The 21,513-nt window shown below is 38.0% G+C and overlaps 1 protein-coding gene across 5 annotated transcripts in view; it reads left to right on the forward strand.

Moving 5' to 3' along the window:
• The window catches only part of CUL3 (cullin 3), a 133,372-nt gene that overhangs the window by 15,884 nt on the left and 95,975 nt on the right, over positions 1 to 21,513 (forward strand). For 4 of the 5 annotated variants that reach the window (XM_064286633.1, XM_064286634.1, XM_064286635.1 and 1 more), the window contains exon 2: positions 16,328 to 16,525. In XM_064286633.1, the coding sequence (XP_064142703.1) occupies positions 16,328 to 16,525 (198 nt within the window). Of the gene's footprint in view, positions 1 to 16,327; positions 16,526 to 17,719; positions 17,847 to 21,513 lie in introns of those variants that run through there. The other variant, XM_023541035.2, reaches the window with a different exon arrangement.

Raw genomic sequence — 21,513 nt, forward strand, 5'->3', positions numbered from 1 at the left:
CTGAACAGACTTGATATCACATTTTTGTAATAATTTTGGGCAATAGGCTTTTTGCTGTCATCACATTTGTTTACATTTGGACAGAGCTAACTGTGGCAGTTTATACTGTTTCACAAATTTTTTTCTGTTCCTTTGGGTTGTGTGTAATTGATGCTGCTGTAAACATAATTTATTATTATCTCACAGTTTGTAGAGTTTTTATACATATAATTTCAGAAAAGCTAGGTTTATCCATTTTTTTTAACTTAGTTGCTTAAGCTGAAGAGAAGAAAATATTGTGTCTTTAAATTAAATTTAATAATTCTAGGTAGTAGAAGTATGGAATACAAACGTAGATACAAAGAATTTTTTCTCTGTGACATATTACTACTACTGTGTGATTCCTTCCAGAACATATAATTCTTGCTTTTCTAGTATTTCTTTCAGATGGATGTTTAAAGGGTATTTTAATACACACAGCCTCTTAATAGTAGTGTTTGAGGTTTAATAGTGTATTGGGAATTATAGAAAATTTTATTATTTTAAAATGTTGGTGTAATAACTAATTTTCTTAACAGTGAGAGCCTCTAATTGTGATTGAAGAGATCCAGTCAAGGTGAATATTGTATCTAGATAAAATGTGTTTCAGGGAACAGTAATATACCTTTTTTTTTTCATCCACAGAAATAGCAACAGCAAGTGGTAGGACAATGAGAAACTTCTTTGACGAGAACACTTACATGATTGCATCTTACTTGTTTTGGTCATCATCGGATTGAAATGTTTCACTCAGATGTTTACATATATACAAAAGTCATTCACAGAGTTATAGTTCAAATAGTATTGTTTGTACTGTAAATCAATTGCTGTATGACTTAAATGGACTTTTATAGGCTAATCTGGAAGCTTGACCTGGTGTCTTTGAAAAGCACTTCCAAATTCCCCCAATTTTTGTTTTGTTTGGTTTTTAATACCTTTATTTTATTTCAGCTGAAAGTTTACAGCCGGAGTTAATTTCTCATTCAAAAACTTATACATAATTTTTGTGACATTGGTTGCAATCTCCACAATGTGACAGCATGCTCCCCCTTCCCACCCCTGGTTCCTCGTGTTCATTCATCCAGTTACTGTCCCTTTTTGCCTTCTCGTCTTGCTTCTGGGCAGGAGTTGCCCATTTGGTCTCATGTATTTGATTGAACTAAGAATCACATTCCTCAAGTGTGTTATTTTTTGTTCTGTATGCCTGTCTAATCTTTTCGTGAAAAGTGGGCATCGGGAATGGTTTCATTCCTTAGTTAGCAGAGTGTCCAGGGACCATAGTCAGGGGTTTCCTCCAGTCTTTGTCAGACCAGTAAAAAATTTTGAATTGAGTTTTGGACAGCCTCCTCATTTTGAGGACCAGTATGAAGATTAGAATTGAACCTTTTATTGATGACTTAACATTCTCATGAATGTTACTGTTCTGTAACCAAGTGAATGTATACTGTGTTTAGTTTGTTGTTTCACAGAATGCTCCCAGACTGCTGTGCTTTTTTAACTGGTAATCTTTTCTTCCTTGACATTCATTATTACTTCTGGCAGAACACTTCAGTTCCACTGTAAGCAAAGACAGACGGGTTAACCATACATCAGTAGTCTTTACTACACGTTCAGTTTAAGTCATTAAGCAAGGCAGTTTGTCTTTTCTGTGTAGTAAAGGAAGAAACAAAACTTTCATTTATTGAGCAAGTGCTATATGCCAGGTGCTTTCCCAGTTTCTTAGTTGCCACACTATACACCATGTTCTCCCAGATTCCTCCTACCGAAAGCAGATGAGGAAAATGAGGTTTAGGAAAGTTAAATCACTTGTCTAAAGTCTGTTTGAATGCATCCCACTCGACTGTTTTCTTCAAAGCTTGGAGCTTTGGCTGTGTTTTGATGGTCGAGGTTGCTTAAAGTTTAACTGATGAATAAATGGGATTATTGCAGGTGTCTTTAAGTCATTGCATAGTCATTGGTCATCAAATCAGATTCATCATTATTATTAACTATAGCTGGACTGTATTCAGATATTTTTTAAAAAGTCATCTAGGCATCATGCCATGTATCATGAGACATACGATAATATTCAGATATTTTTTAAAAAGTCATCTAGGCATCATGCCATGTATCATGAGACATACGATAAAGGAAGAGACCTTATCTACTCTGAGGTGCGAATAGTCTGAGAGGGAGCTTCCTTGATGTAATTTATGGTTTAGTTGTAACTAATGAGAATACTGCCATTCCTCAGATGTCTGTACCAGAGCAGCTTTTTTGAGGCTGAAGTTTGAAATTAATATCAAGCATTTTTCTTAGTTCATTTTTTTCTAGCTGTGTCATTCTGAATTGCCTGGAATTTCAAATTCTCACCCTCTTCCCCACCCACCCTGTTCTAAATTTCTTCTTGTAGAAAATTATTCACAGGGGACTAAAGACCTCTTGTCCTTTGTATGCAGTGGATGTGGAGAATATAGTTCTCTCGTTTTAATTTGTCTCACACCATAGTTGTCCAGCTCTTAGTAATTGCAGAACCTTCAAGATGTGTAAGTATATAATAGACTGACATCCTTTCACATTCAGGTGTTTTGAAGGTTATGTTTTCATATAATTTGAAGTAAGGTAGATGAACAGCCAGAGATATTTGTGAAAGAAAATGAAGGATGTCAGAGTTATATTTGTTATTGGTACTTGCTAATGAAGGAATTGTAATCCTGGATGGGGGGGAGGGAAGAGGGCATAGGCTACTTTTTAAAATTAAAGTCTTGTTTTCGTTTTTAATGGTCTTGCTAAACCATAAGCATTTAAGAATATTTAATTTTATTTTTCCCTCCAAAAGAGCGCTTGTTCTTCTTCCTGCTAAATGAATTTACTTTGCTTGCTGAACACTTTGTAATTTGAGCTTCTTGGGGAAAGATACTATATGCATCTAATAATTAAAAAAAAAATTAGCAAACATTAAATGCATGTGTACCTTTTATTTTATTGTTTTGCTAAGGCATTGTTGCCAAATATTTAGAGTTACTGCAATGTAAGTGAATTAGTTTCATCAATAAGATTAAAATCCAGCTGGAGTAGTTTAAAATGTTACTTTAAAAGAAAGTTACCCTTTTAAAAAGTATAAATAAGGTTATTTCCTGATTGAAGTATACATTAGTGTTTTTATGGTTAACATATTGTTGAGATTAGACTTCAACATTAGTTCCTTTAACTTTTATTGGCAGTTCTTATTGTATTCTGTCTCAAGGATAGGTGAGTGAGAAATTAATAATAATTTTGACAGCATTGTTAACATACTCACTTGATGCCAAGACCATAGCATCTATGTATAGGAATCTGTACATGAAGCCTGTTTCATTTGGCCTGTTGTTTTAAGACTTGTTTTATTCAGATAAAGATTGTAACTTACTGATCCTCTGCATGGAGAAGGGCCTGTTCTTTCCAGTATTTTCTTCTCAGTTTAAAAAAAAAACAAAAACCAAAACCTGGTGCTGTCGGGTTGATTGAACTCGTAGCTACCCTATGGGACAGAGTAGAACTACCCCGTAGGGTTTCCAAGAAGTGTATGGTGGATTCAAGCTGCCAGCCTTTTGGTTAGCAAGCGAGCTCTTAACCACTCAGGTAGTCCTAAGGCATTCAGTTAGGCGAATGAGAAAATCTGGAAACACTACTTGATAAATGAAATTTGAGAATCTGTTGCTTATGTATTGTTGCACTTTATTTCAGTTTTCGAAAGACATCTGAGTATTTAAAAATTAATTGCTCTAGATAAGCATTTTTAAATACTTTTCCATATTATTGTGCTTAGTCACTCAGATGCTCATATTTATAAAATTGCATTGTATAAAATGGTCAAAACAGTATTCATTAAACAAATATTCGTTTCTGGCCTTCTGATAATCTCGTAGTCTGACGGAAAAAAAAGATACACAAAATAATTATGAAGCAATATGGGTATGTAGTGATAGATACAACCTGAGTATTACTGAAGAGCTGAGAATGAGTAGCTAACTTTGCGTGAGAAGGTCAGGGAGATTTTCTGGAGAATATAACACCTGAGCTGTGTTCACAGAATATGTAAAGAATCAGATAAAAACGCAGAAAAGAGGAGAGTGTGAACAAGACATACGGGGAGGGTGAGTGGGGAGGATGTAACTGGATAGAAATGCTGTTAGGAATAGCTAGTTGTATATTGAAAACCACCACTGGTTTATGTTAGAATGAGTGAAAGATAAGGTTGGAGAGGTCGGCATAGATTAGATCTTGAAGGGCTTTATGTTCCTTTTTAAGGCACCTACCCTCTTTGTCAGTAATAAGAGCTATTGAAGTGTTTTGAATAGAGTCATGATGTACATGTGTTTATTTTAAATCACTGGTGATTTTGAGGAAAATAGATTCCAAGAGGGCATGATAGTCGGAAGACTGTTGCAGTGATGTTGTGTAGATGAAAGTTTTAGAACAGTAGCATTTGTGATGAAAGAATGGGACATATTTGAGAAACATCTTGGGCCTAATACCAGTAGACATATTTGTTTGGAAGAAGTACAACCAGAATGCTCATTAGAAGTAAGAGTGGCGAGACTTTGTCTCACGTATTTTGGACATGTTATCAGGAGGCACCAGTCCCTGGAAAAGGACTTTGTGCTTGGTAAAGTAGAAGGTCAGCAAAAAAGAGGAAGACCCTTAATAAGAGGGATTGACACAGTGATTGCAACAGTGGGCTCAAGCATAACAACGATTATGAGGATGGTGCAAGACCGGGCAGTGTTTCATTCTGTTGTACATAGGGTCGCTGTGAGTTGGAACTGACTCAATGGCACCTAACAACAGCAACAGACACCTCTTATATTGAATCAGAATCTACGTTTTAACCGGATCGCTCCGGTGATTTATATGTATCTTGTTAAAATGTAGATTCTGATTCAGTATGTCTGGGTGGAAATGCAAATACTCAGCTGGCGGTCTAACCAGAATGAACCCGTGTGAAGTCCTGGATTTGGGCAAGTTCGGTGGGTGCATTCACCAGTGATTTTGGATGTGGTGAGTTTGATCTGTCTGGAGCATTTGGTTGGAGATGTCCAGCAGGTAGTTGAGTTTAGGAATTTTAAGCTTGGGGGAAAAATCTGGGCTAGGAATATAGATTTAGAAGACATTAACATACATGCCATTAGTTTTTCATTTTTGAGACATGAGCCAAAGTTCGTGGGAAATCGGATAAGAGCTAGGGGCCCACCCTCCAGAAAATAACTGCACATACTTTATGTTTGCAAAATTCTGTATACAGTTTTAGGAGGCTCCTGAATCTGTTGTGGCCAGACTAGAGTTTCCTGTTTCAGGACCTTAGATGTTTGGCTAGTAGTGGTAACTATGATCCCAAAACAAAACAAAACAAAAAACAAACCCCTTGCCACTGAGTTGATTCCAACTCATAGTGACCCCTGTAGGACAGAGTAGAACTGCCCCATAGATTTTCCAAGGAGCACCTGGTGGATTCAAACTGCTGACCTTTTCGTTAACAGTCGTAGCTTTTAACCACTAGGCCACTTGAAAATGCATAAGGGCCCAGTGTGGAGTGAAAAGAGCCAAGACAAAGGCCTGATGATTAAAACTATTCAAATGACTGAGGTTAAGTGCTAGACTACCAGTAAAAAGGTTGGCTGTTTTCCCAGAGGAGCCTCAGAAGACAGGCCTGGTGATGTGCTTCTGAAAGATCACAGACTTGAAAATGCTACGGAGCAGTTCTCATGTGTACACATTAAGTCACCATGAGTTGGAATTAAGTCGATGGCAACTAATGACATGAAATGCCTCTGGAAGAGTAGGAGACATGAGAAGAGGGAATGAATGATGTTTCCTTAAGGCAGCGTCAGTATACTAATTTGCATTTAGCCTACTTGTGCTCTTAAGACACTTGTTTTAGCTGTTATCAGCCCATTTACCTAAGCTTGAAAAACTATATTTCTGACATTTAATGCTCATAGATGAAAGTTCAAGAGATTTTTTTCAGTGGGTACTTTTGTTAGCTGATCCTTGAGGGATTATATTACGCCTAGGGGTGGGCTAAATTCTACTGGCATTCTCTTTTAATCTTCATGACAGTCTTGTGAGATAGGTACTGTTATTAAACCCCTTTCACAAGTTAGAAAATCAAGATTAAGGGTGGGTAAATAATTTCCCAAGGTCACATAAGAATGTGGGATTGGAGTTGGGCATTAATAGCAGGGGGAGAGTGCTATTTTAAATAGAGTGTAGAGAGTTACAGCTTCATAGTTCAGCGGAGGTTTGAGGTTGGTGAGTGAATAAGCCAACCGTGTGGATGCTGGCGTAGAACATTTCCAGGCAGAGTAGCAGGTACAAAGACCTTGAAGTGAATTTGTTTGAAGTATTCCAAGGATAGCAAGGGGAAAGAAAAAGTAGTCAGAGAGATTATCAGATCAAATAAGGTCTTGTAAGATATTACAAAGACTTTAACTCCAAGGGAAATGAAAAGTTATTTGAAGGTCGTGAGCAGGTGAGTGACATAATTTGACTTAGGTTTTCAGAATGTCACTCTGGCTGCTCTGTGAGGATGGGGCAAGAGCAGAAGCAGAGACCAGTTAGGAAGATGTTAAAATATCTGAGTGACAGATAATGATGGTTTGGACCAGGGTAGTAGCAGTGGAAGTGGCAAGGAGAGTTATAGTCTAGGTATATATTGAAAATAGAGATGACAGGACTTTCTCTTGGGTTAAAAAGTAAGATGAGACAGTACTTAAGGATTTTAAGGTTTTGGCCTCAGCAAGTGGAACCATGGAGTTGAGATTTAATCACTTGGAAAAGACTGCAGAGGAAGCAGATTTTTGAGAGATGGGGAGATTTGTACTTCTATTTTAGACTTGGTAAAATAGACACATTGAGTAGGTAGGTGGATATATGACTGGTATTCTGGGAATAAGGCCAAGTTGTTGTTGTTAGGTGCCCTGGAGTCGGTTCCTACTCTTAGCGACCATAGCGACCTTGAACACTGCTCAGTCTTGCACCATCCTCACAACCATCGTTGTGCATGAGCCCATTGTTGCAGCCACTGTGTCAGTCCATCTCATTGAGGGCCTTCCTCTTTTTTGATGACCCTCTGTTTCACCAAGCATGATGTCTTTCTCCGGGGACTGGTCCCGCCTGATAACATGTCCAGAGTACATGATACAAAGTCTGGCCATCCTCACTTCCAAGCAGCACTCTGGCCGTTTTTTCCAAGACAGACTTGTACTTTCTTCTGGTAGCCCATGGCATGTTCAGTATTCTTTGCCAGCACTGTAATTCAAGTGCATCAGTTCTTTGATCTTCCGTATTCATTGTCCAGCTTTTGCATGCATATGAGGTGATAGAAAATATGATGGCTTGGGTCAGGTGCGCCTTACTCCTCAAAGTGACATCTTTGCTTTTTAACACTTTAAAGAGGTCTTTTGCAGCAGATTTGCCCAATACAATATGTCCTTTAATTTCCTGACTACTGTTTGCAGGAGTGTTGATTGCGGATCCAAGTAAAATGATACCCTTGACAATGTCAGTCTTTTCCCCATTTATCATGATGTTGCTTACTGGTCCAGTTGTGACGTTTTTTGTTTTCTCTGTGTTGAAATGTAACCCATCCTGAAGGCTGTAGTCTTTTGATCTTCATCAGTAAGTGCTTTAAGTCCTCTTTGATTTCAGCAAAGTTGTGTCATCTGCATATCACAGGTTGCTAATGAGCCTTCCACCAATCCTTTTGCTGCGTTCTTCGTATAGTCCAGCATACAGATTGAATGAGTGTGGTGAAAGGATGCAACCCTGAAGAACACCTTTCTTGATTTTAAACCATGCGGTATCCACTTGTTCTGTTCGAATGACTCGCTCTTGATGTACAGGTTCCTCAAGAGAACAATTAAGTGTTCTGGAATTCCCACTCTTTGCATCATTATCCATAACTTATTACGATCCACACAGTCCAGTGCCTTAACATAGTCAATAAAACACAGGTAAACATCTTTCTGGTATTTTCTGCCTTCAGCCAAGATCCATCTGACATCAGCAATGATATCCCTTGTTCCATATCCTCTTCTGAATCCGGCTTGAATTTCTAGCAGTTCCCTGTTGATGTACTGCTGCAGCTGCTTTAGAATGATCTTCAGCAAAATTTTACTTGTGTGTGGTCTTCATGATATCGTTGGATAATTTCTGCATTCCGTTGGATCACCTTTCTTTGGAGTGGGCACCAATAGGGATTTTTTCCACTCAGTTGGCCAGGTAGCTGTCTTCCAGTTTTTCTTGGCATAGACAAGTGAGCACGTCCAGGGCTGCATCTGTTTGTTGAAACATCTCCATTGGTATTCCATCAGTTGCCAGCTTTTTCACCAGTGCCTTCAGTGTAGCTTGGACGTTTTCCTTCAGTACCATTGGTTCTCAGTCATGTACTATCTCCTGAAATGATTGAACGTTGACCAATTCTTTTTGGTACAGTGACTCTGTATTCCTTCCATCTGGTTTTGGTGCTTTGGTATTTTGCCCATGGAATCCTTCCGTATCGCAGCTCAAGCCTTGAATTTTTTCTTCGGTTCTTTCAGCTTGATAAATACTGAGAGTGTTCTTCCCTTTTGGTTTTCTAACTCCAGGTCTTTGCACATTTCTTTAAAATACTTTGTCTTCTCAAGTTGCCCTTTGAAATCTTCTGTTCAGCTCTTTCACTTCATCGGTTCTTCTTTCCCTTTAGCTACTCTATGTTTAAGAGCAAGATTCAGCGTCTCTTAGGACATCCATTTTGATTTTTTTTTTTTCTTTCCTGTCTTTTTAATGACCTCGTGCTTTCTTCATGTCTTAGTCATCTAGGGCTGCTATGACAGAAAAACCACAAGTGGATGGCTTTAACAAAGAGAACTTCATTCTCTTACAGTCTAGCAGGCCAGAAGTCCAAATTCGGGGCATCAGCTTCAGGGAAAGGCTTTGTCTGTCAGCTCTGGAGGAAGGTCCTTGTCATCCGTCTTCCCCTGGACTAGGAGGTTCTCTGTGCAGGACCCCCAGATCCAAAGGACACACTCTGTTTCCTGGTGCTGTTTTCTTAGTGGTAGGAGGTCCCCCACTCTCTGCTTGCTACCCTTTCTTTTTATCTCTTGTAAGATAGAAGGCAGTGCAGGCCACACCCCAGGGAAACTCTACTGGATCAGGGATTTGACCTTAGTGAGGGTGTTATATCCCACCCTAATCCTCTTTAACCACAGGCAGAGATCATGATTTATAACACATTGGAAGATCACAAAATGGAAGACAGTCAGAAAATACTCGGAATCATGGCCTAACCAAGTTGTCATATTTTTAGGGGACACAATTCAATCCGTGATACTTCATGTATGATATCCTTGATGTCTTCCCACCACTCGTCTGGTCTTCCATTGCTAGTTTTCAGTGTGTCAAACCTAGTCTTGATATGGTCTCTAAATTCAGGTGGGATATACTCAAGGTTGTATTTTGGCTCTTGTGGGCTTTGTTTTAATTTTCTTCAGCTTCCGTTGAACTTGCATGTGAGCAGTTGGTGGTCTGTTTCCACAGTTGGCCCCTGATATTATTCTGAGTGATGATATTGAGCTTTTTCATTGACTCTTTCCACAGATGTAGTCAGTTTGATTCCTGTGTATTCCATCCTGCAAGGTCCATGTTTATAGTCACCATTTATGTTTTTGAAAAAAGGATATTTGCAATGAAGAAGTGGTTGGTCTTGCAAAATTCCATCATTTTATCTCTGGCGTCATTCCTGTCACCAAAGCCATATTTTCCAACTACTGGTACTCCTTGGTTTGTTTCTGACTTTCACCCTCTAGTCACCAGTAATTATCAGTGCATCTTGGTTGCATATTTCATCAATTTCAGACTGCAGAAGTTGGTAAAAATCTTTAATTTGCTCATTTTTGGCATTGTGATTGTTTCATAAATTTGAATAATAGTAGTATTAACTGGTCTTCCTTGTTGCTAGGTGCTGTGGAGTCAATTCCGACTCATAACAACCCTGTGTACAACAGAACAAAACACTGCAAGGTCCTGCGCCATCCTCACAATTGTTGTTATGCTCGAATCCATTGTTGCAGCCACTGCGTCAGTCTATCACGTTCAGGGTCTTTTCTTTTTTGCTGACCCTCTACTTTACCAAGCGTGATGTCCTTTTCAAGGATTGATCACTCCGAATAGCATGTCGAAATTATCTGAGACGCAGTCTCAACCATCCTTGCTTCTGAGGAGCATTCTGGCTATGTTTCTTCTAAGACAGATTTGTTCGTTCTTTTGGCAACCCATGGTAAATTCAGTATTCTTCGTCAACACCATAATTCAAAGGCGTCAGTACTTCTTTGGTCTTCCTTATTCTTTGTCCAGCTTTCAGATGCATATGAGGCAGTTGAAAATATATGGCTTGAGTCAAGTGCGGCTTAGTTTTCAACGTGGCATCTTTGCTTTTCAGTACTTTAAAGAGTTCTTTTGCAGCAGATTTGCCAATGCAGCATGTCTTTCGATTTCTTGACTGCTGCTTCCGTGGGTGTTGATTGTGGATCCAAGTAAAATGAAATCCTTGACAACTTCAGTCTTTTCTCCATTCATCGTGTTGTTGCTTATTGATCCAGTTGTGAGGATTTTTGTTTTCTTTATGTTGAGGTTTAAACCATACTGAAGGCTGTGGTCTTTGATCTTCATGGGTAAGTGTGTCAAGTCCTCTTCACTTTGAGCAAGCAAGATTGTGTTATCTCTGTACGGAAGGTTGTTAATGAGTCATTCTCCGATCCTGATGTCCCGTTCTTCATATAGTTCAGCTTCTCTGATTATTTGCTCACCATACAGGTTGAATAAGTATGGTGCAAGGATACAACCCTGACGCTCACCTTTCCTGACTTCAAACCACACAGTGTCCCCTTGTTCTCTTTTAATGACTGCCTCTTGATCTATATGTACAGGCTCCTCATGAGCACTGTGCACTGTTAATTTTTCTGGGATTCACATTCTTTGCAATGTTATCCATAATTTGTTATGACCCACAGAGTTGAATGCTTCTGCATAGTCAATAAAACACAGGTGTACATTTTTCTGTTTTTTTCTGCTTTCAGCTGGGATCCATCTGACACCAGCAACGATATCCCAGGTTCCATGTCCTGTTCTGAATTTCTGGCATTTCACTGTCAATGTACTGCTGCAGCTGCTTTAGAATGATCTTCAGCAAAATTTTACTTGCATGTGATATTAATGATATTGTTTGGTAATTTCTGCTTTTGGTGGGATCACCTTTATTTAGAATGGACACAAATAGGGATCTCTTCCAGTTGGTTGGCCAGGTAGCTCACTTCCCAGTTTCTTGGCACAGATGCATGAGAGCTTCCAGCATTGGATCTGTTTGTTGAAACATCTCAGTTGGTATTCTGTCAATTCTTGGAGCCTTGATTTCTGCCAGTGCCTTCAGTTCGGCTTGGAATTCCTCATTACCATAGTTTCTTGATCATATGCTACCTTCTGAAATGGTTGAATGTCAACCAGTTCTTTTTGGTATAGTGATTCTGTGTATTCCTTCCTTTTCTTTTTTGATGCTTTATTGTGTCCTTAGGTATTTCCCCGTGGAATCCTTTAGAATTATTGTAGCTCAATTTCTTAGTATTTTTTTTTTTTAGTATTGAGGCTTCGGTTTTTCCTTCAGTTCTTCCAGCTTGGGAAATGCCCAGTGTGTTCTTCCATTTTGATTTTCTAACTCCAGTTCTTTGCATACATCATCGTAATACTTTGTCTTCTCGAGCTGCCATTTGAAGTCTTCTGTTCAGCTCTTTTACTTCAGCATTTCTTCCTTTTACTTTAGCTATTCAACGTTCAAGAGCAAGTTTTAGAGTGTCTTCTGACATCCATTTTGGTCTTTTCTTTCCTTCCTGCGTGTCTTAGTCATCTAGTGCTGCTGTAACAGAAATACCACAAGTGGATGACTTTAACAAAGAGAAATTTATTCTCTCACAGTCTGGTAGGCTAGAAGTCCAAATTCAGGGCGTCAGCTCCAGGGGAAGGCTTTGTCTTTCGGCTGTGGAGGACAGTCCTTGTCATCAGTCTTCCCCTGGACTAGGAGCTTCTCTGCACAGGAACCCCGGATCCAAAGGACACACGCTGCTCCTGGTGCTACTTTCTTGGTGGTATGAGGTTCCCCACTCTCTGCTTACTTCCAGTTATTTTTATCTCTTGTGAAATAAAAGGTGGTGCAGGCTACCCCAGGGAAACTCCCTTTACATTGGATCAGGGATGTGACCTTGGCAAGAGTGTTATATCCCACCCTAATCCTCTTTAATCACAGGCAGAGGTTATGATTTATAACACATAGGAAAATCACAAAATGGAGAACAACCACACAATACTGGGAATCATGGCCTAACCAAGTTGACATATATTTTTGGGGGGAAGCAGTTCAATCCATGGCACTGTGCTTTTAATGACCTCTTGCTTTCATTTATGATGTCCTTGGTTCATGCCACAGCTTGTCTGGTCTTCGATCATTAGTGTTCAGTGCATCAGATCTGTTCTTGAGATGGTCCCTAAATTTAGGGATATACTCCAGGTTGTACTTTGGCACTCATGCACTTGTTCTAGTTTTCTTCAGCTTCTACTTGAACTTTCTTATGAGCATTTGGTGGTCTGTTCCACAGTCGTTCCCTGGACTTTGTCTTACTGATGATATTGCACTTTTCCATTGTGTCTTGCCATAAATGTAGTTGATTTGGTTCCTATGTATTCCGTCTGGTGAGATCCACGTGTATAGTTGCTGTTTATATTGTTGAAAAAAGGTATTTGCAATGAAGAATTTGTTAGTATGGCAAAATTCTACTCTGTCATGTGATCTCTGGCATTGTTTCTATCACCAAGGTCATAGTTTCCAAATTCTGATCTTTGTTTCAGCTTTCCCATTCCAATCACCAGTAATTATCTATGTATCCTGATTGAGTGTTTGATCAATTTCAGACTGCAGAAGCTGGTAAAAATCTTCAATTGTTTCATCTCTGGCATTAGTAGTTGGTGCGTAAATTTAAATAAGAGTCATATTAACTGGTCTTCTGTGTAGGTGGATAGATATTATCCTATCACTGATATTGTTGTACTTCAGGATGGATCTTGAAATGTTCTGTTTTTTGACTAAAAACGCAATGTAGTTCGTTTTCCAGGTGTCATTCCCAGCATAGTATACCGTATAATTGTCTTATTCAAAATGGCCAATACTGGTCCATTTTAGCTCACTAATGCCTAGGACATCAATGTTTGTGTTCCATTTCATTTTTGATGATTTTCAATTTTCCTAGATTCATACTTTATACATTCCATGTTCCAATTATTAATGGATGTTTACAGCTGTTTCCTGTAATTTTGAGTCATGCCGCTTCAGCAAATGAAGGTCCCAAATCCACGTCATTAAGGTTGACTCTACTTTTAGGAGGCAGCCCTTCCCCAGTTGCATTTTGAGTGCCTTCCAATCTGAGGGACTTATCTTCTGGCACTATACCAGGCAGTGTTCCACTGCTATTCATAAGGTTTTAAGTGGCCGATATTTTTAGAAGTAGATTGCCAGATTCTTCTTCCTAGTCTGTCTTAGTTTGGAAGTTCCTCTGAGATAATGTCCACCAAGGGTGACCCTGCTGGTATTTGAAATACTGATGGCAAAACTTCCGGTATCACAGCAACATGCAAGTCACCACAGCATGACAGACTGACAGACGCGTGGTGGAAGGCCAAGTAGGATATATAAATTTTGAGATTGTCACTATTTAAAGCCCTAGACATTATTTAAAGCCATGTGACTAGATGAGATGAACTCCATTCAGAAGCTGACTGAGCCCTAGTATTGGAGGTGGTGGTGATGAGTCAGAACCAATAAAGCTGACTGACAAGGAGGAAGCAGAGAAATAGGAATAAAAAAGAGATTTTAGTGTTTGGAAGGCAAGTGAGGGATCTATTGAAAGGAGCAGGAGTGATCAGCTCTTTGAAATGCTGCTAGATAGGTGAAGGAGTATGACAGCTGAGACTTTGACCACTACATTTAGCAACATGGCGGTCACTGCTGACCTTCTTGAGTAGTTTCAGTGAAATGGTAAAGATGAAATCTTTATCGAAGTGGATTCAAAATATAAGGGAGAGATGGAACTTGGAGACATTGAATGTAGAAATCTCTGTCCTGCCCCACCTCCATGATTTTACAAATGGAAAGAGAAATGGGGCAGTGCTATGGAGCTCTGGTGGCACAGTGGTTAAGTGCTATGGCTGCTAACCAAAACGTCAGCAGTTCTAATCTACCAGCCATTCCTTGGAAGCCCTATGGTGCAGTTCTCCTTTGTCCTATAGGGTCACTATGAGTCATAATTGACTCGTCAACAGTGGATTTGTTCTTTTTTTTTTTTTTTAATAAGGTTGCTGAGCGTTGGAATCAACTTGATGGCAGTGGTTTTGGTTTAGTGGAATATGTGAGATTGTATTTTTTTATTTTAAGATAGGAAACTGATAATTTTGAATGCTGAGTGAATATACTACTGTAGAGGGAAAAATTTGTTGATTCAGGAAATGAAGATTGCTAAAGCAAGGTCCTTGAGTAGCTGAAAGCAAAAAAAAAAAAAAAAAGACCAGTTGCCATCGAGTTGATTCTAACTCAAAGCAACCCTATAGGACAGAGTAGCTGCCCTATAGAGTTTTAAAGGAGCAGCCGGAGGATTCAAACTGCAGACCTTTGGTTAGGAGCCATAACTCTTAACTACTATGTCACAAGGGTTCCTGAGTAGGTGAGTTGAATGGAATTGGAGTAGTACTTGTGAAACTTTATGTGTATGTGTATCACCTGGGATTCTTGTTAAAATACAGTTTCTGATTCTGAAGGTATGGGGTGGGGCTTCAAATTCTGCTTTTCTAAAAAGTTTCTAGATGGTGACTGTGTTTTTTTCTGGTCCCTGTGCTATACTCTGAGTACAAGAACTATGTACTTAGAAAGCACAAGAAGTAGCTCATCTGAGATAACATAGAAAGCAGATTATATTGGCATAAAAACAGATGAGTTGGTGGATATGTTTTGTGCTTGTACAATATGTTTTCATTTTTCTATTTTCTTAGTGAAACAGGAAGCAAGTCATATCTTAAAGTGAGGATGAAGGAGATGGTGTATGGTGTAAAATCATCTAAGAAAAGTAGAGTAAGTGGACTAGAAAAGTAGGATTGTGTGCTTGCACTAAGGGTCCACTTGTGGCTGTTAGTTGCTGTCAAGTTGGCTCTGACTCGTGACAACCTTATGTATCACAAAAGAAAACTTGCTGTCGTGTCCGGCATCATCTCCATGATGTCTAGTCCGTCTCCTCGGGGGTTTCTCTCATTTGCATTGGCTACCTAGTTTACCAAATATGATGTCCTTTTCTAGCAGTTGTTTTTTCTTGATGTTGTGTTCAAAGTAAGTGACTGAAATCTTGCCATCTTTGCTTCTAAGGAAAATGTATTTCTTTTAAGACTGTCTTGTTCTTTCTTTTGGCAGCTCACGATATATAGTATTCTTTGACAACAACTAACACCGTAAAACATAACACTTGTAGTTAGTGATTATAAATTTAAACTGAGACTGTTCAAATACGGGTTTATTATTCTTCATTTACTTTCAGCTACATGGATGCAGATTAGGAATAGGTGGATAGTTAGGGTTCAGCCTGGCAAGTATTTGGGAGGGAGAAGCAAGTGATTTGTAGATACACAAAATCAAAAAAAAAAATCCTTTTGCCATCGAGTCAATTCCTACTCATAGTTAAAATGATGGACCGTGGAATCTAAACTGGAAAAGGAAAAAACTGAGAGAATGCTAGGTTAAATAAAGGAAAAAAAAAGTTTAATTGCCGGTCATCTCTGTATCTCTTATTTGTTAAGGGAAATAGTATTCATCTCCCCAGTTTTTTTGTTTGTACGTTTGTTTTTAATGAAAGAATCCTTTCTGTCCCAGCATCTGTCTGGATTTGTCTTCTACTAAATGAACTCAGAGAAAAGGTGTCTTACTTATACTTTTGGCTATATAGCAAGTGTTACTATCAGCAGTTAAGATTTGACTTAAAGTGGGGAAGTTCTCCTTCAGGTAAGAAAGGAGGGCAGGCTAGAAGACTTAGAAAAAAAATTGCCTCTATCAGCCGTAGAAAGTATTTTTAAATGTATTCCCTTGTTTATGCCAGACTTGAAAATCAAGTTGTTAACATCCCAATATGTCATGCAGATTTATAATCATTACCGTGTGGTAAAAAAAATTGTAAGTATAGAAAAATTTTCAACCATTGGTTTTTTTGTCTCCTCTCTCTCTTGACTATTACAGATGACCATGGATGAAAAATATGTGAACAGCATTTGGGACCTTCTGAAAAATGCAATTCAAGAAATCCAGCGTAAGAATAACAGTGGTCTTAGCTTTGAGGAGCTCTATAGAAATGCATATACAATGGTTTTGCATAAACATGGAGAAAAGCTCTACACTGGATTAAGAGAAGTTGTTACGGAACATCTCATAAATAAGGTATCCAACTTTCAAGAACTGTTGCTGATAATATTGAATGTAGAAAATCCTTTATACCACATTTAACTTTGACTAGGGGAGTATTTTTTAAAGGCTCCAGGAACCCTGAAGAAATAATCAGTTTTGTAACTGTTATAAAAACCTTACTCAAAACTTACAGCTAAATCAGGGTTTTTGATACTTGAGGGAAGAAGTTTGTGATCTATGAGAAACAAAATATATTCTCTATAATCATAATTAAGAAAGCAAATATTTTCAGTAACTTGAAAATGCATAACATGTTAATTATAGATCCTTACTTTTTCACTTAAAATGCTCTCAATCAGCCCATTTTAACATCCTCTACTTGCTCTGTGTATTGGAAAGTAGAACTACATTGTTTAAAAAATATTCTGAGACTTTTCCCCCACTGAAATTTACTTTATTCGTTTTAACTGAGTTTTACTGTAGTAAACATGACATTTTTTTTAAAGACAAATTTGTGGTAGGCTGTTACCATTATGAAATGGTTCTTTGGTTTCAAAGATGTATTTGCTCTAAAGAGAGCAAGTGTTTCTATAGAGCAAATTCTTCTGCAGCAAAGAAAATATAATTTCATTTATAAATAACTTTACTACAATGTTTTGCTTTAAGAATGTCAGGTAAAATGTAAAATACCACAAATTAAAACAAACTTCTTGTAGTTTTTGTTTGGTATTAGGGTTTTCCTTTTTTTAATTTTTAATTTTGAAAAAAAAGTTGTAGAATACTACAATAAACGCTGTACCTTTCACCTAGATTCAACAGTCCTTTGTCTCATTTTTACCAATCTTTCTATTGATACTTACTATTATTGCTGAACAGTTAGAGAATAAGTTTTAGATTTTATTAACCCTCAGATACGTTAGAATGTTTCTCCTAAGAACAGTGATCAAAATTAGGCAGGTTAACATAATATACTGTTGTCTAATGCAGTCTGTACTCAAATTTCACCAGTTGTCTTGATAGCAGCGATAGCATTTATAGTGTTTTTTTTTTTTTTCCAACCCAGCATCCAATCCAGGATCGTATATTCAATACCGTAGCCTTTCTTTGTCTTTCAGCACACATTGACATTTTTGAAGGGTATAGGTCAAGTTTTGTAGATTGTCCCTCAGTTTTTGGTTTGTCTGATTGTTTCCTCATGACTAGTTTCAGGTTATGCATTTTTGGCAGGAATAATGCATAAGTGATGTTGTGTCCTCAGTGCATCACATCAGGAGGCACATGATGTCAGTTTATCCCATTATTGGTGATGTTAACTTTGATCACTTGGTGTCCGCCAGATTTCTTCACTGTAAAGGTACCTTTTTTCCCTTTGTAATTCATAAGTAACCTGTTCAGATATAATTTGAAACTGTTTGAATATCCTGTTCCCCAAGAAATTTTTATGTGATGGTTTTTAGCATCCATTGATGATTCTTGCATAAATCATTATTACTATGGTGGTTGCAAAATGGTGTCTTTCTGTTTCTATGGTTCCTTCTATAATTCTGTTCTCTTAAATGGGGTTACATAAGCCAGATATCTAGTACTCATTAAGTGAGGTGATTGTCTTCTTCATATAGTCAGTAGATTTTTGTTAAGTGCCTATTATGCACAGCTTTCTATGAAAATATAGTAGATGGAAATAGGTGGGATAGTATCCCTTTCTGGCACTGGTTTTCCTGTTCATACGGAAGATGATAAACACATTCAGGTAACAGTGTAAGGGGTTATATTATTTAGTGGCAAATAAGCTTTATAGGCCATAAATGATTTAGGAATTTGAATGTGGAGAAACTATCCTGGGCTGTCAGATTTTTTTGGAAGGTATCAAGTTGAACTGAGTCTTGAAAAATATAAGATATAAGTGAACAATGGGGAAGGTGTTCCAAGATGGCAGGTGTCATGTGGTTTTACAGATGTGAACTGGGTACACTTAGGTGGCGGGGAGAGTTTGATTGAAGTATATAATAATTTTAAGGATTAGTGAATTATAGCGTTGCAAAGGTGGACTGGGAAGAGATTGTAGAAGAACTTGAATGCTATGCTGAGGAATTTGGACTTACCAGTGGAGGGCTGTGGAGGGCTCTTGGAGTTTTTTTTTTTTTAATGTGTTTTAAGTGAAAGTTTACAATTCAGGTCGGTCTCTCATACAAAAACTTACACACACCTTGCTGTGCAACCCTGGCTGCTCTCCTCCTGATGTGACTGCACACTCCTCTTTGGAGGTATTTAAGTGGATGATAATGTGATACAATATTTGAAGAAAAATGTGAGAATGATAAAAATGTAGAATTGGTAAGGTGTTTACTACAAACAGGGGAAGACCTAGAATAATCTGATAAAGTGTTGAGCTAGCAATGAATGGGTGATGTCAGAATTCTGAAGTAAGGCTAGATAGAATTTGGTTACTGGAAGAATTAATGGTGCCACAAATAGAAATATTGTGAATTTGTAATGAAAATCTGATTTGGAATGGGTAGAGGAGGTGACAAATTTTATTTTAAATTAGAAATCATTTTACATGTGAAGGGATTTGAAAATGATATCACAGTGGAAGTGTCATATGTTTGTAGATAAACACAGGCTGAGAGCTTGGACAGGAACTCAGAAATAGAGTAGAGATTTGCTATTTGAGTATCATGTATTGAAGAGTAAGTGCTGGAGTTCAGAGAACAAACAGCTCAGAGCCAAGAGCTGAATCCTCAGGAGCAAGCTGTGATAAGTAGGTGAGGGGAATGAAGAAGACTAATTGAAGAAGTTTGGCAACTAAAGAAAGAGGAAAAGTACTGTACAGTAGAAGAGTTCTGTTAAAACCTGCTGACGGGAAGAAGATTGGAGCAGCTGAGTCCCAGGGAATCAAAAAGAGTATGAGATTGAGAGTAGTGGTGAAGGGCATGTCCTCATTTGTCAGAGGTTCTATAGAGAATGATGATAATGATCATAGCTGACTCTTATTTTAGCATTTATTATGTGCTAGAACTCGGGTGCTAACCAAAAGGTTAGCAGTTTGAACCCACCAACCACTTCATGAAGACCCTGTGGGGCAGTTCTTCTCTGTCATAGAGTCACTTGGAGTCAGAATTGACTCTGTGACAGCAGGTTTGGTTTTGGTGTAGACCCGGTTTTAGTGTTTTTTACGTATATTAACTTAGTTAATGTTCACAGCCCAATAAGCCAGAATCTACTGTTGTTCTATTTTACAAATGAAACTAAGGCATAGAGAATTAGTGATTTGTCTAGATGCATGTAGCTAGTAAGTGACCTAGCTGGAACTAAATCCACAGTGTGGCTTCAGGCTGAGCTCTTAACCTCTGTAGATGTGCTCCAGGTGCAGAATGAATCAATCAGGATATAATAAATGTGCTGAAATTGAGAGCGGTTGAAGGGCTTCAGGTTTATTGGCTGAATGTCAGTAAAGCTAATACCAAGAAAAAAAAAAAAAAATTGCCAGGGAGTTAATCCTGACTCATAGTGACCCTATAGGATAGAGTAGAACTTCCCCATAGAGTTTTCAAGGCTGTAAATCTTTATGGAAGTGGACTGCCACATCTTTCTTTTGTGGAGTGGCTGGTAGATTTGAACTGCTTACCTTTTGGTTAGCAGTTGAGTGCTTAACCACTGTACCATCAGGGCTCCTCAAAGCTAATTAAAAAAAAAAAAAACAAAACCTGTAGCTCTTGAGTTGATTTCGACTCATAGCAACCCTATAGGAAGGACAGAGTAGCACTGCCCCATAGAGTTTCCAAGGAGTGCCTGGTGGATTCAAAGTGCTGACTTTTTGATTAACAGCCATAATAGCACTTAACCACTACACCATCAGGGTTTCCAAAGCTAGTAGTCGTTTAAAATCTAAGTCTTGATTTACTTACGTGTAAAATGAAGGAACTAGAAATACTATCTCCTATGTTCTTTAGGTGTAAAACAATTCCAAATCTAGTAATTAAACCATCCATCTTCTGAGAGATGAGAAAGACTTGGAGTAGCCCTTATGGGGACTATACCGAAGAATTGATGAGTAAAAAAATAGCTTAGTAGGAGATGGTGTGAATGTGTGATTTTTTTTTTTTTTTTTTTTTTTAACAATGCTTTGCAACTTGGGCATGGATACAGAAAAGTTGAGAATTGGCTCATCTAAAAGGTGAGGAGAGAAGGGGAGATCAGAATGAGGTCAACGCTTAAGTGACTGATTTTGGGGCTCTATAACATGGTCTGGTAAAAACTGAAGTCATGTGAACAGTAACTCCTTGAGACGCCTAAGAGCTTCAGCATATTTTAAGTTGCTTAAAGTGGTCTCATATCTAGAGTTTAACTGTCATTTCAAAATATAAGCTGTCCCTGTTAGAATATTTAGGAAAATGTGTATTTAATTGTGCTAAAAAAATTAAATATATATGCTAAATTCCTAATTTCACTTCTCTTACACATAGTCATCAATATGTTGCTAGTGTCTGAAAATGTTCTTTAATTTTTTTTTTTTCTTTCATAAACACTCAGTTGACTAGCTTAGTCAATTTCTTACTAGGCTAAAATGTACCAATTTTAGCTTGTCTGATGATTGATATAGTTATTTTAGTTGAATTAAGTTTTTGAGACTTGCTGGTATCCATGTTTTCATTTTTGTGTTTTCCACCTACCTTACTGCATTTGATCTTATTTTATGGAAAAAAAATATATATAGATATATATGTATATAAATACAGTACTGCTGTATGAAGAGAACACTGCCAAAAGAGTGCCATCGTACGGTAGCTTGAAACATTTGTCCCCTGATCTAAGTAAGAAGTCTCAATTTGTTCTACCAGATAGGATTTGGAGATGTTATAGATACGAGGCACAAAAGTGTAGTTTGCATGAAAATTGATATTGCCTGTCTCTTCATTACCTTTTGACTGTAAATCATTAGTCTCACAGAACATACCCCTTTTTGGGTTTCAAAAGCATTACTACTTGGTCTGTTCATCAGTTGGAAACGCTGGCGGCAT

Source organism: Loxodonta africana, chromosome 6, assembly GCF_030014295.1.
Source record: "Loxodonta africana isolate mLoxAfr1 chromosome 6, mLoxAfr1.hap2, whole genome shotgun sequence".
Taxonomy (NCBI): domain Eukaryota; kingdom Metazoa; phylum Chordata; class Mammalia; order Proboscidea; family Elephantidae; genus Loxodonta; species Loxodonta africana.